General features: G+C 44.3%; 1 protein-coding gene across 5 annotated transcripts in view; it reads right to left on the bottom strand.

The window, feature by feature from the left end:
• The window catches only part of LOC127648571 (thymocyte selection-associated high mobility group box protein TOX-like), an 87,522-nt gene that overhangs the window by 30,973 nt on the left and 44,352 nt on the right, over positions 1–12,197 (bottom strand). Inside the window, exon 1 of one of the 5 annotated variants that reach the window (XM_052133214.1) lies at positions 2,286–2,392. The exons of the other annotated variants lie outside the window; for them this stretch is intronic. Within the exon in view, the coding sequence (XP_051989174.1) occupies positions 2,286–2,297 (12 nt within the window). The 5' untranslated portion in view covers positions 2,298–2,392. Of the gene's footprint in view, positions 1–2,285; positions 2,393–12,197 lie in introns of those variants that run through there. 5 annotated transcript variants of the gene reach the window in all.

Below are 12,197 nucleotides of genomic sequence, written 5' to 3' on the forward strand. Positions count from 1 at the left end.
ATTTGAAAAAAAAAAAAAAAAACTTCTTCAAAGAGTTCTCATCAAAAAATTCTCCTCATGCAGCAATGACAGTTTTGCAGATCCTTGGCATTCTAGCTGTCAGTTTGTCCAGATACTCAGGTGACATTTCACCCCACACTTCCTGTAGCACTTGACATAGATGTGTCTGTCTTGTTGGGCACTTCTGAAGCACCTTACAGTCTAGCTGATCCCACAAAAGCTCAATGGGGTTAAGATCCATAACACTGTTTTCGCTGTGTTTCTCTGCCCACTCTTAACTTTATTTTTGTTTTTCTGTTTCAAAAGTGTTTTTTTCTTTGCAATTATTCCCATAAAGTCTGCCCCCCTGAGTCTTTTCTTTACTGTTGTACATGAAACTGGTGTTGAGCGGGTAGAATTCAATGCAGCTGTCAGCTGAGGACATGTGAAGCATGTATTTCTCAAACTAAAGACTCTGATGTACTTGTCCTCTTGTTTAGTTGTACATCTGGCCTTCCACATCTCTTTCAATCCTTGTTAGAGCCAGTTGTCCTTTTTCTTTGAAGACTGTCATGTACACCTTTGTATGAAATCTTCAGGGTTTTTTGGGCAATTTCAAGCATTGTATAGCCTTCATTCTTCAAAACAATGATTGACTGACAATTTTCTAGAGATAGCCATTTCTTTTTTGCCATTATTTTACCTAATATTGATCTTAAGACATGCCAGGCTATTGCATACTGTGACAACTCAAAAACAAACACAAAGACAATGCCAAGCTTCATTTAACGAATCAAATAGCTTTCCACTGTGTTTGATATAATGGCATGTGAATTTCTAACTCCAAATTAGCAATTTAGCATGATTACTCAAGGATAAGGTGTTGGAGTGAGGGCTGCTGGAAATGGGGCCTGTCTAGATTTGATAAAAAAATGACTTTTTTCAAATAGTGATGGTGCTGTTTTTTACACCAGTAATGTTCTGACTATACTTTGTGATCAGTTAAATGCCACTTAGTGAATTTAAGTACTAATTCCCTTCTGAAACAGCCAAATCTGTACACTATTCCAAACTTTTGGCCACCAGTGTATATTATTTTACATTTCGTATTTTGTATTTATTTCTTTCTCTTTTCTGTCACTGTTTTTGTGTGTGCATGCTTTGTCAATATTTTATGTACAACAATCATGTCATAATGCATTAAACAATGGTTTTGATTGTTGCTTAAATACAATTTATGAGACTTTTTCACAAGGATATTTAAATTACCACTCCTGTATTGGTTGAGGGGCGCTATAACATGTTGGCATGCCCTTCTGCCAATTAAGTTGCCAAAAAAACAGCTGAAAGGAAGCATAAACAACAGTAACCTGCGCCCATGGATGAAGCAGTCTTTTCATAATGTAATTTTGAATAATGAAGATGTCAGGTTAAATGCTATAGTAGATAAACTAAATAAGGTGCCCCATTTTTTTCCTAACCAGCTTTTCATTTGCCATCTAGGCTAAGATTGTGAGAGAGAAAAGCAATTCATCCTGTAATGAATAACTCTGGGAGCAAGGGACGATGATCATTTGAATGCAACTTTATTTGGCTGGGCCCTCAAAATAACCTAGAATCTGCTGAGCTGTCGATTACTATTGAGGGCTTCAGGTTAAATGAAGAAGGGCTTGTCTGTCTTGTGAAAGCATAAAGGTCAAGCATTTTGGAGGAGGTTTTTACTTTGTCTAATGGGGTGACATTGTGTCAAGCCTTCTTGTCTGACCTGAGCCATGGCATCAGAGAGAATACACACACCCCAAGGCTCTATAAGTCTCTTATAAACTGATCAGCAAGCCTACACCGAATCTGTGCGCACCTGTCATTCACAATATTCTGCACATCGCCATGCATTTTATTTGTTAACCCTTTAAGACCCCAATTATTTTCCAAGGATACAAAAAAATAATTATACTTTGTTTCTCCTCTAAATGCAGCCATGAATAATAATCAATCAATAAATTAAGTTTATGGTAATGTTTTTTATAGTTATATCTGGTGTCCATTACAATGGACATTGGTTCCTTCTGTTACTCACTCGACGTTGTGTCGATTGTAGTGACACAAGAGGCTTCTTTTGGGAGACTCGGATACCTCTGAATATGAAAAAGGCCAATGCCAAAATGGCAAACAGAATTTGCATGTCCCGCTCCCGGACATACGGGTATAAAAGGCGGGGATCGTGTATCTGTTCAGTCAGATTCTTTCTTCGGAGCCGAGCGGTTGTGTGATCAGTGAGCTGAGACACTCACTACTGTTCCACTCACCTCTAAGAGCATTGCTGTTGGACCCTACGGCGCATTACAAGTGGCTTTCTCCCTTCTCTGCATGCCAGTGCAGTCCACGCCCCTGGGTGCTTCGACAGCGTTTCCTAAAAGAGTATATTTCCTCTAAAAAGGTTTACACATTGCCGTCGAATGTCTTTTTAAAGACGTGTCTTTTTCAAGATGCCTTTGTGAATTTCCTGGATGCGGTAGATATCTCTCTGCTTCTGACGGTCATATTTGCTGCCTCACGTGTATGGGCTGCGATCACACTGAGGCAGCGTTTATGAATGGTTCCTGTTCTCATGCGAGAGCGTGACCATGGCAACGTAGCGGCCGCTGCTTTCCTTTCTTAAAGGAAACGCCATTCCAGCCGCCCCCCAAGTCGTGCTTTCTTACCACAGGATTGAGGCCGACTCGGCTGGCGATGGAGGCGATTTGGGGAGTTCGGTGGGAATGGTTTCGCCGGGTAAATCCCTGCGGACCACCCGCCCACGTGCACGCTCCATCCGGGCTCGATGTGAGACCAGCTCGCCCCACGGCCAGTTCAATGTCTCCTTCAGACCCCCCGAGCTGGATGAGCGTCGTGGCGTCTAACGCTGAGGACTCCACTGGGCTGCCACCTTCGGGTATGCTCGGCCATTCTGAGATTGACGCGCAGATGTCCGGCATGCTTGCTCTGGCCGGCGAGAGCATTGGGCTGGACCAGAACTTCCCGCCCCCCCCCTCAGCCCTCACGATTAGACGACTGTTTCCTCGGGTCCACTGCTCACAGCAACGCCCCCCCACGGTTAGTTTCTTCCCACAAGTGCATGACAAGCTGACTTGGAGGGCACCTTTTACTGCCTGAAACCGACCTCCTCGCTCGTCCGCTCTCACTACACTCGACGCCGGGGCAGTCCACGGGTACACGGAGGTCCCCGAAGTGGGCAAAGCAGTTGCGGTGTACCTGCGCCCACAAAACTCGGCCACCTGGCGGAATCATCCAGTACTGCCCTCATCTTTCTGTAGGACGACGTCGTCCCTAGCGTCCAAAGCCTACAGCATCATCGGTCGGGCCACTTACACTCTGCATGCCACGGCCCTCCTGCAAACTCGTCAGGCAAAGGCACTTAAAGAACTGAACTTGGGTAGTCCTGATCCTGATGTGCTGCAGGAACTGCGCTCAGCTACCGACCTCGCCCTCTGGGCCACGGCACGGGCACTCGGACAGGCGATGGCCGATTCAGGGATCCGAAAGGCTCCCAAGCGTTCCTGAGACGATCGACTCAGGGAGCGAGATGACCTCTTGACCACTCCATCCACCAGTGGAAACCTACCCAAAAGTGCAGCTTCCTCACTCCTTGATTCAACTAACAGGTGTCCACACATGCCGTTCTCACGGCGGTTTGATGCTAAACACCTACAGTCACAGCACCACGGACGCGGTCTATTTGTGGGGTCTTTTGGTCTTTTTCCCTTTTCCCCTAGAAAGAATAGGACTGGAAAAAACGCCTTCCCCGATGCGTGTTATAGCTAGATGGCCACAGCTGCAGCTAAACACTATATGATGAGCAACATACAGAGAGAAAAGGGCCACGGCTGGCGCGGCCTGCTCCCATGTCACGTCGCTTGTTCCCACCCCTCAAGGGAAAATCCTTGGTCGGATCCCGGGAACCTAATAAAACAATATGACGTCTTAGTGGGGCGTTGGGGAAGGTTAAGTGCAGTCTGATGCCCATGCTCCTTGGCACGCTACAGCTTGCTGCACCAGCATCAGCAGATCACATAACACGGTTCAATGTATGTGGCAGTTTTGAATAGGGACCCCATTTGTCACTACAATCGAAAAAACGTCGAGTGAGTGACAGAAGGGGAATGTCTAGGTTACTAGTGTAACTCCCATTCACTGATGGAGGGGACATTGTGTCCTCCTTGCCACAACAATGTACCAAGTCGCTGTAATGGCCAAACCTTATTCTCGGCTCCTCAGTGCAGAACCTGACTGAACATATGCACAATCCCCGCCTTTTATACCCGTATGTCCGAGGGAGGGACATGCAAATTCTGTTTGCCAATTTGGCATTGGCCTTTTTCATATTCAGAGGTACAGTATCCAAGGCTCCCGAAAGAAGCCCCTTGTATCACTACAATCGACACAACGTCTCGTTCCCTCCATCAGGGAACAGGGGTTACAAAAGTAACCTAGACGTTCTGAATTATGCCACTTTTTTGCCATGTGTCACATACTGCCATGTTTTATTTCAAAGGAAGATTTTTTTTTTTTCAAAAATTAACAGTGTTTGATAGTTTGACTGATTAGTTTGGCATCTAATCTCATAATTGTTTGTGATTAGGGTTAGAGGTCGACTGATAGTGGATTTTACCGATAACTAAGTTGGGCAGTACCTGCCGATAACTGATTAATCATCTGTTAGTTTTTAAAATTGATACTGAATGAAAAAATAACACTCAAAGTAAAATAGTGCTGAACTTTATTACAAAAATAATAAAGATAACCGATAGTTCCAGAAATCTGTTATTGGTGATGATATATCAGTCGACCTCTAATTAGGGTGGCACCAAAGTACAAAATACATGAGAAAAGTGGGTTATGTCTGAAAGGGTAAAGGGGTACTCAGTATTTATTATTATTATTTAGCTAATTGCTAAACTTAAAATTCTTCCAAAATGAAATTAAATAAATTAAAAGTATTTTTGAAAAAATAAATGTATAATATGATAATCACTCAAATGAGATATAATTCATAACAGTCTTAGAAAAAAAGATGTTATACAATACGATGCTGGGTGGACATTAATGAGTTCTGCCATATGAACCACTATAATAATATTAGTCAATATTAGAGCTGTCAAAATGAACGTTAATGCATGCAATTCATTTAAAAAGTTTTACGCATAAAATTTTGTTATAGCGATTAACACATTTACCGTTAGTAGAACATAAACCAGCAAAAACACTGGTGGGAAAAGGGAGGAACCTTTGTGATTTGACCACCAAAAAAAGACCAGATAAGACTTGTGAAAGAAAACAAGTACTTTGCAGCCTCTAGAAGGTGAAATTGAATTATCACAGAAGCAGGTAATGTCTTAGCTATCAGAATGAGACATGTCTGCAGTGCTTTTCTTGTGGAGTTTAAAGCGGCACTTGATGCTGGCATTGACACCCTCACGCGAATCACGATTGCTGTAGCAATGCAAATTGCCACAGTCTGCCATATGATTAATATTGTGGAGGATGAGAATTTAAGAGATTTAATGCCCATTGTAATGAATATGCAATGAATATTCAAAATGTTCTCATCTACTAATAGCAGTGTATTAATCTCAGCTCATTTTAACACATTTTACGATGTATGAATCCATTCTGTGAATTCCACAGGTTTACCCCCAAAATCATAACAAAAAAATGCAGAAAAAAATCTGTAAATTCTTTTTGGACCTGCCAATCGGGGTAAAAACATTACTAGTGCAGGAATGGTAAGGAGAGAACACTCCCCTGTCCACTGCATCAATGCCTTTAGGGGCTTAAGGCTTATGCATGCATGAATATGCAATTCATGAATATTTCTGAATAATGCATATTATGGGCCACACAATGCAAAAAACAGCTAGATTATTTGACCGATTAAAAGTCCCCATTCTGGATCCAAACCTGGCATAACATTCAATGAATACTATATGTAGTATATTCATATTAGTTTGGCTCAAGAGAACATTTATTACTGTGTCAGAAATACACAAAATAACATATGTAAGAATGTAAGTCTCAGGAGAGCACAAGGTTAGTTTATGCATGTTTAAAATGCACAGCTTTCTCCTGGTTCCCCAAGCGCTCTGCAACATCTGGGGGAGGGGTGGGGGATGGAGATTCCACGAGCACCCCTATACAAACCCACACACCGATCTGACAACCCTCTCATCGTAGTCTATATACATGTCAAACCATTGCACTGTGCAAATACATTCTGTGCAAGAAACAAACAAATAATATGCCATTTAAGTCTGTGCCATGCTTAAAGGCTGCATAGTTTAGGGATAGAATTAACATCAAATTCCCTTCCTGTACGTTGCTTTGATTGCATCTTCTATAACATTCAATGCAACATCAAACATCAGTCTTATCATATTCAAACATAAACCAACAGTTGTTTAACGAACATTGTTTGCTTTATGAGTCAAACTGAGCTCTTTCACTTCTTGGTAAAGTAGTGTCTTTGAGCGTATGCCAGAAGAACTGTGTATATTTTTAGTGTTCTGTGAATGTATGGTGTAGTCGGCTCTATCTTGCATCGCTGGCACACACCACTTCATCTTGCTGCCGCATTAAAATAAATAAACTGTGGTACAGAGCGCTTGTGGGCTGACATGCGCTCAGCACTCCACCATTTTTGGCTAATAAATGTGGCTTTTATTTAATGGCCAAGAAACACATGGTTTGGGTTGGAAGAAGGGGGAAAGAGAGGAGATGGTAGAGAGAAGATGGTAAGATAGGAGAGAACCTGTGAGCAGACAGACAGCAGACTTGCTCTGCTCTGATGTGGAGTCTGCGACCACGCAAATGGTCTTATCTGGTATTATTGTTATGTCTCACAGAGAGGAATGGATCTGTATTTCCAGAGATGATCTGATGGTTAACAGTATCACATTTGGTCACTTCAAGCAGTTATGAAGCTGTCAAAAAGTACTGTTGGTCAGAAGGAATGATCTGATGGATAAAATCCAACCAGATTTTAACCCAAAGAATAACACCATTTTAGCATGTGACAGCAGAGTTTTACAGTATCTTTAACCACTAAATCTTTTACATTTTTTAAAACAAATATCCTCAAAATTATATTTTATTTGCAATGTATCTGTTAAAATGTATTTTATTCATTAACTATAGCCTAATAATTATATTTTGTTTATAAAAAAAAAAACGATAAAAATACTTCGGGTTTTACGCTACCTTATGTTCAAAGAAGAGAGAAAAAAAATATTTGATATTTAGGCAGTTTGTTTGTTAATTAGTTTCATATGTTTGCTCCAATCTATTTTTGTTTGATCCACTATACACATTTCAACTCATTTAGTGAGTACATGCAAGATTTAAAGTTCAGTATATAAAGTGTTATCTTTAGTCAGTGGTGCCAGGATCACCACCAAATCTTCCTCCAAAATCCCAAAGTAAGGCTGGCAAATACAGTCCACGCTCCTTTTCTCTTTGCAACTGCAGCCATCTTCAGCATGGCCACTTTTAGATTCTGCAAGTTTTTGTTATAGCTGTGGTATATCTCTGCACATAAATTACATCTGAAACAATACGTTCAACACTGCTGATCTCTCCATTCACTGTGATGATCACCTTCAAATAACATCATCATTTATACCAGTGTGCAGACCATAGGATTTAGATGGCTTTAGATCTTTCATTTCAGGCAAGAACCAAATTCAGTCTCAGACCAGACCAATAGTACTCTTTCCTAACTGATCATACTATAATAGCTATAAAGATCCTTATACTTGGTTTTGGTCGATCTCCAGGTTGACTTTGCTACAGAAGCCCAAGGTGAGAAAAATAATTCAGAGAGAGAGCGAAAAAAATAATTTTGAGAGAAAAAAAAACATTTCATAGAGAGAAATAAAAAATCAGAGAGAGAAAAAAATTGCCAGAGAAAAAAAGGCTACATCCACATTAATCTACCGGTAGATAAATTTGAAAAAGGCGTTTTAGGTTTCGAAACGCTCTCCATCTACACATTTTCAAGCATTCTCCAAAAGTTGCTCGTCCACACTGAAACTCTTAAATCCCCTTACTGCGCATGCAAAAATCCCGTACCATATATGGTCTGAAACGCAATTATCCTTGTGTTCTGCCGCTGGACAGCAATTCAGAGTAAACTTACTGTCACCTTTGAAGGAATGTAATGTGAAGGTTATATAAATTAACATTTATCTTTAACAATACTATCAAAGTGAATAGTAAGCACAACAAAACTGCAACAACATAGGCAGCCATCTTGATTGTTTTCAGTTGAATGGATCACATGACTACATCACATGACAGCAAATACATCATCATTTTCAAACATTTTTGTTATACCTTTCCACACTACAATGCAAGATGGCGTTTTGAAATGTATCCACATGGGAGAGAGTTTTCGCAAAGCTCAGTTTTCACTGTCAAAAACACCGTCTCAGTGTACGGAAGGACAAAACGAAGAGAAAAAGATTATTTTTCAAATGAAAACATACTAGTGTGGACGTAGCCTGATACACCTCAAACAAAATTCACCTAGTGAATTTAACTTGTGGTTCAGGGCTTCCGTAGCTTTGTAATATATGGGAGATTAAAGGACAGACTGTTACGGATCATGTTTTGCCTTCAGCTCTGAAGCTGTTTTCAGATGGTTTTTAGATTCAGTTTTGGCTTCCTGAGAGTGAAGTTTAAAATAGACACAGGGGTACGCTTCTCTCTAATTTGGTTAATGTGTGTTTAAAAGCAAGAGAAAGCTTTGTGGCTGCACACCACACACTGAGGTCAAGGTGAATTCAACTGTTGTTGTCAATAAAAGTAATGACCTGTTCCCAACAGAGGAGAGAGGGAAGTCAAGAAAGTGAGAGAGAGAATAAGATAGAAGAGTGAGTGAGTGAGTGAGAAATAAAAGAAAATAAAGACCACAAAACAGAAGCAAGAGGAAGCAATATGTGAGCAGTTGCCACATAATGTGTCCAAAGACTTTTTTATTTATCAACAAAATATATATGCAGTTAATTTTTATGCATAGTAATTATATATAAAAATATATATAATGATGCACGAGAGCAACACTGCAGTTTGCACCTGACTGAGGAGAGGAAGAATTACACAGCTCACAGACCAGATGCACTCTAAACTTTCCAAAATGCTTCTGGTGATGTAGATCGCCAAACATGAGGGAATTACAATGCAAAAATACAAAATAAGTAAATACAGAAGTACTCTCATTGTGGAATAAATGGAGCTGGAGCGAAACTTGCATGTTGAGTGTCTTTAAAGGAAACATCTTAAGAACAGTTATAATTAATGTGTTATAGCTTTATTAAAGTTCAAATAATACATGTAAATAATGTCAAGGTTACTGTTGTAACCTCCATTCCCTGAGGGAGGGAACGAGACGTTGTGTCAAATGAAGTGACACAAGGGGTCTTCCTTGGGAGCCTTGCGTACCTCTGAACTTGAGAAAAAGCCAATGAGAAATTGGCAGACAGAAATTGCATGTCTCGCCCCTGGACATACGGGTATAAAGGGAAGCGGGCGTGCGTCTGTCAGTCAGGTTTTTGCACTGAGGAGCCGAGATTAAGGTACGGTCGTTTACAGTGGTAGGTCTAGTATCATAGCAGAAGGGACACAACGTCTCATTCCCTCCCTCAGGGAACAGAGGTTACAACAGTAACCATAACGTTCCCCTTTTGTAACTCACTCAACGTTGAGTCAAATGAAGTTACGCAAGGGGTCCCATTCAAAAACGCCATGCACTATACCATATTACGTGAACTGCTGAGAAAGGTGCAAGTAGGCTGCTGCATGCTAGAAGCAACTGTATCGCCTGCACGTAACCCTCCCCAATACCCCCAGAAAAAGATGTCATATACAGACCGTAGGTTCCTAGAACCCCTGAGGAGGGAACAGGTGCTACATGACTAGCATGGGAGCAAGCCTGGCAGCAGCGGCCTTTTCTCTCTCTATGTCTCTCGTATAGAGTGTGAAGCGGCTGGGCTATGAAATAGCCCATCTTAACGCTATGAAATGCGTCGGGGAAGGTGGTCTGTCCCGATCCTATTCTTTCTGGGGGAAAAGACCCTGCGGAGGCTACATCCTGCACAGACTAGTGGGAGGTGCCATGTGGCAAATACACCACGTGGGTTGTGAAGCCGCACATGGAAGCGGCGCGATGGTAGGTCCTGCCTGATGAGGGAGGAGCTCTACAAGCATGGCGAACGGGGGCAGTGGGACTGTCCAAGGGAGACGCGGATCAGGCCGACACGGGGATCGTACCATGGAGCGACACTTAGTGGCTAACCTGTGAGAGAAGGCGCACTGGATCAACTTGGTGAAGTGCGCTAGGTGCAAGCAGAACACCAGGTCGGCTGTTCCATATTACCGAGTAAAATCTTGCAACGGTATTGGGTGTTGCCCAGCCCACTGTTCTGCAGATGTCTGCTAGGGAGGTACCGTTGGCCAGTGCCCACGAGGACGCCACACTTCTCGTCGAGTGTGCTCGAATGGCCTAGGACTGGTGGGCCAGCGAGAAGGCATCAATGACCAAGTGAGAAAACCTCTGTTTCCCCTTTCCGCTGTCCACCAAAACAGACAAAGAGCTGCTCAGAACATCTAAAGCTCTGCGTGAGGTCCAAATAGATACGCAAACACGTACCGGACACAGCAACGAAAGGGCTGGGACTGCCTCCTCCCGTCTCAGGAGCGCTTAGGAGCTTTCCTGGTCCTGGAAGGGGTCCTGGAGACGGGGGGCATGCGCCACATGCGAGGTGCCCGACACTGAGGCTGAGAGCTGGGCCCGGGTTGAGGTGGAGCTGCCTGTTGTTTGACCACAGGGGGACACCCTCAGGCAGGGCGCGGGTTGTGCTGGTTTGGCGCCGCCACGGCATGATATGAGAAATTGCCTCCATTTGCCTTTTCACTGCTGAAAACTGCTGGCCAAAGTCGTCGACAGTGTCGCCGAAGAGGCCAAGTTGGGAGACAGGGGTGTTGAGAAAGCATGCCTTATCAACGTTGTGCATATCGACCATGTTCAGCAAGAGGTGGTGCTCCTGGACCACAAGGGTGGACATCGCCCGCCCGAGTGCCTGCTCTGTGACCTTCGTGGCTCTGAGAGCGAGGCCAGAGCACAGTTCCTGCAGCACGTCGGGGTCGGGACTACCCAGGTGCAGTTCTTTAAGTGCCTTGGCTTGGTGGACCTGCAGGAGAGCCATGGCATGCAGGGCGGAGGCGGCCTGTCCGGTAGCGCTGTAGGCTTTCAAGGTCAGTGATGACGTCATCCTACAGGCTCTGGAGGGGAGTACCGAGAGGTCCCTCCAGGTGGCAAAGTTCTCTGGACACAGGTGGATCGCAACAGCTCTGTCAACCTGGGGGACCTCCGTGTACCCGTCCAGGGTAGTGAGAGCAGACGAGCTGAGGGGTCCATTCCGGGCAGTAAAAGGTGTTCTTCACGACCACGTCAGCTCGTCATGCACTTCCGGGAAGAACGGTACCGAGGAGGGGCGTGGCTGAGAGCGGCGCCCTGAGCCGAGGTACCAGTCGTCGAGCTGTGAAGGCTGTTGGGAGGACGGAGGGTTCCAGTCCAAGCCCACGCTCACGGCAGCCGGGGCGAACATGTCGGCCATCTGCACGTCAGCCTCAGACTGGGCGGGCTGGCCCGAAGGCAGCAGCCCAGTCGAGTCCTCTGCGTCACATGCCTGAACGCTCTCCGATGCAGTGGCGACGTCATCCAATTCCCGGGGCTCAAGGGAGAATGCCGGCTGGCCACGAGGCAGGCCGCACTCATCCCGAGCTCGGACGGAAGCAAGCGAGCCTGCCGGGGGGCGGGTGGTTCATGGGGATTTACCTGGAGAAACCAAGCCCGTCGTCATCCTCAAATCGCCTTCATCGCCAGCCGGGTCGTCCTCAATCCCGTGGGAAGAAGGAGTGACACGGGGGCGGCTGAAGTGGCATTCACCTTCAGGAAGGAGTGCCGCGACTGCAACGCTGCCATGGTCATGTTCTCGCAGTGAGTGCATGAACCATCCACAAATGCCGCCTCAGTGTGATTGCTGCCCAGGCACACAAGGCAGCGTCTGTGGCCGTCGGCCTTGGAGAGATATCGACCGCATCCAGGAACTACACAGAGGCGGAAGTAGATCTCATTCAATAGAATTATGAGCATCCCTGCTGTT

Source organism: Xyrauchen texanus, chromosome 9, assembly GCF_025860055.1.
Source record: "Xyrauchen texanus isolate HMW12.3.18 chromosome 9, RBS_HiC_50CHRs, whole genome shotgun sequence".
NCBI lineage: Eukaryota > Metazoa > Chordata > Actinopteri > Cypriniformes > Catostomidae > Xyrauchen > Xyrauchen texanus.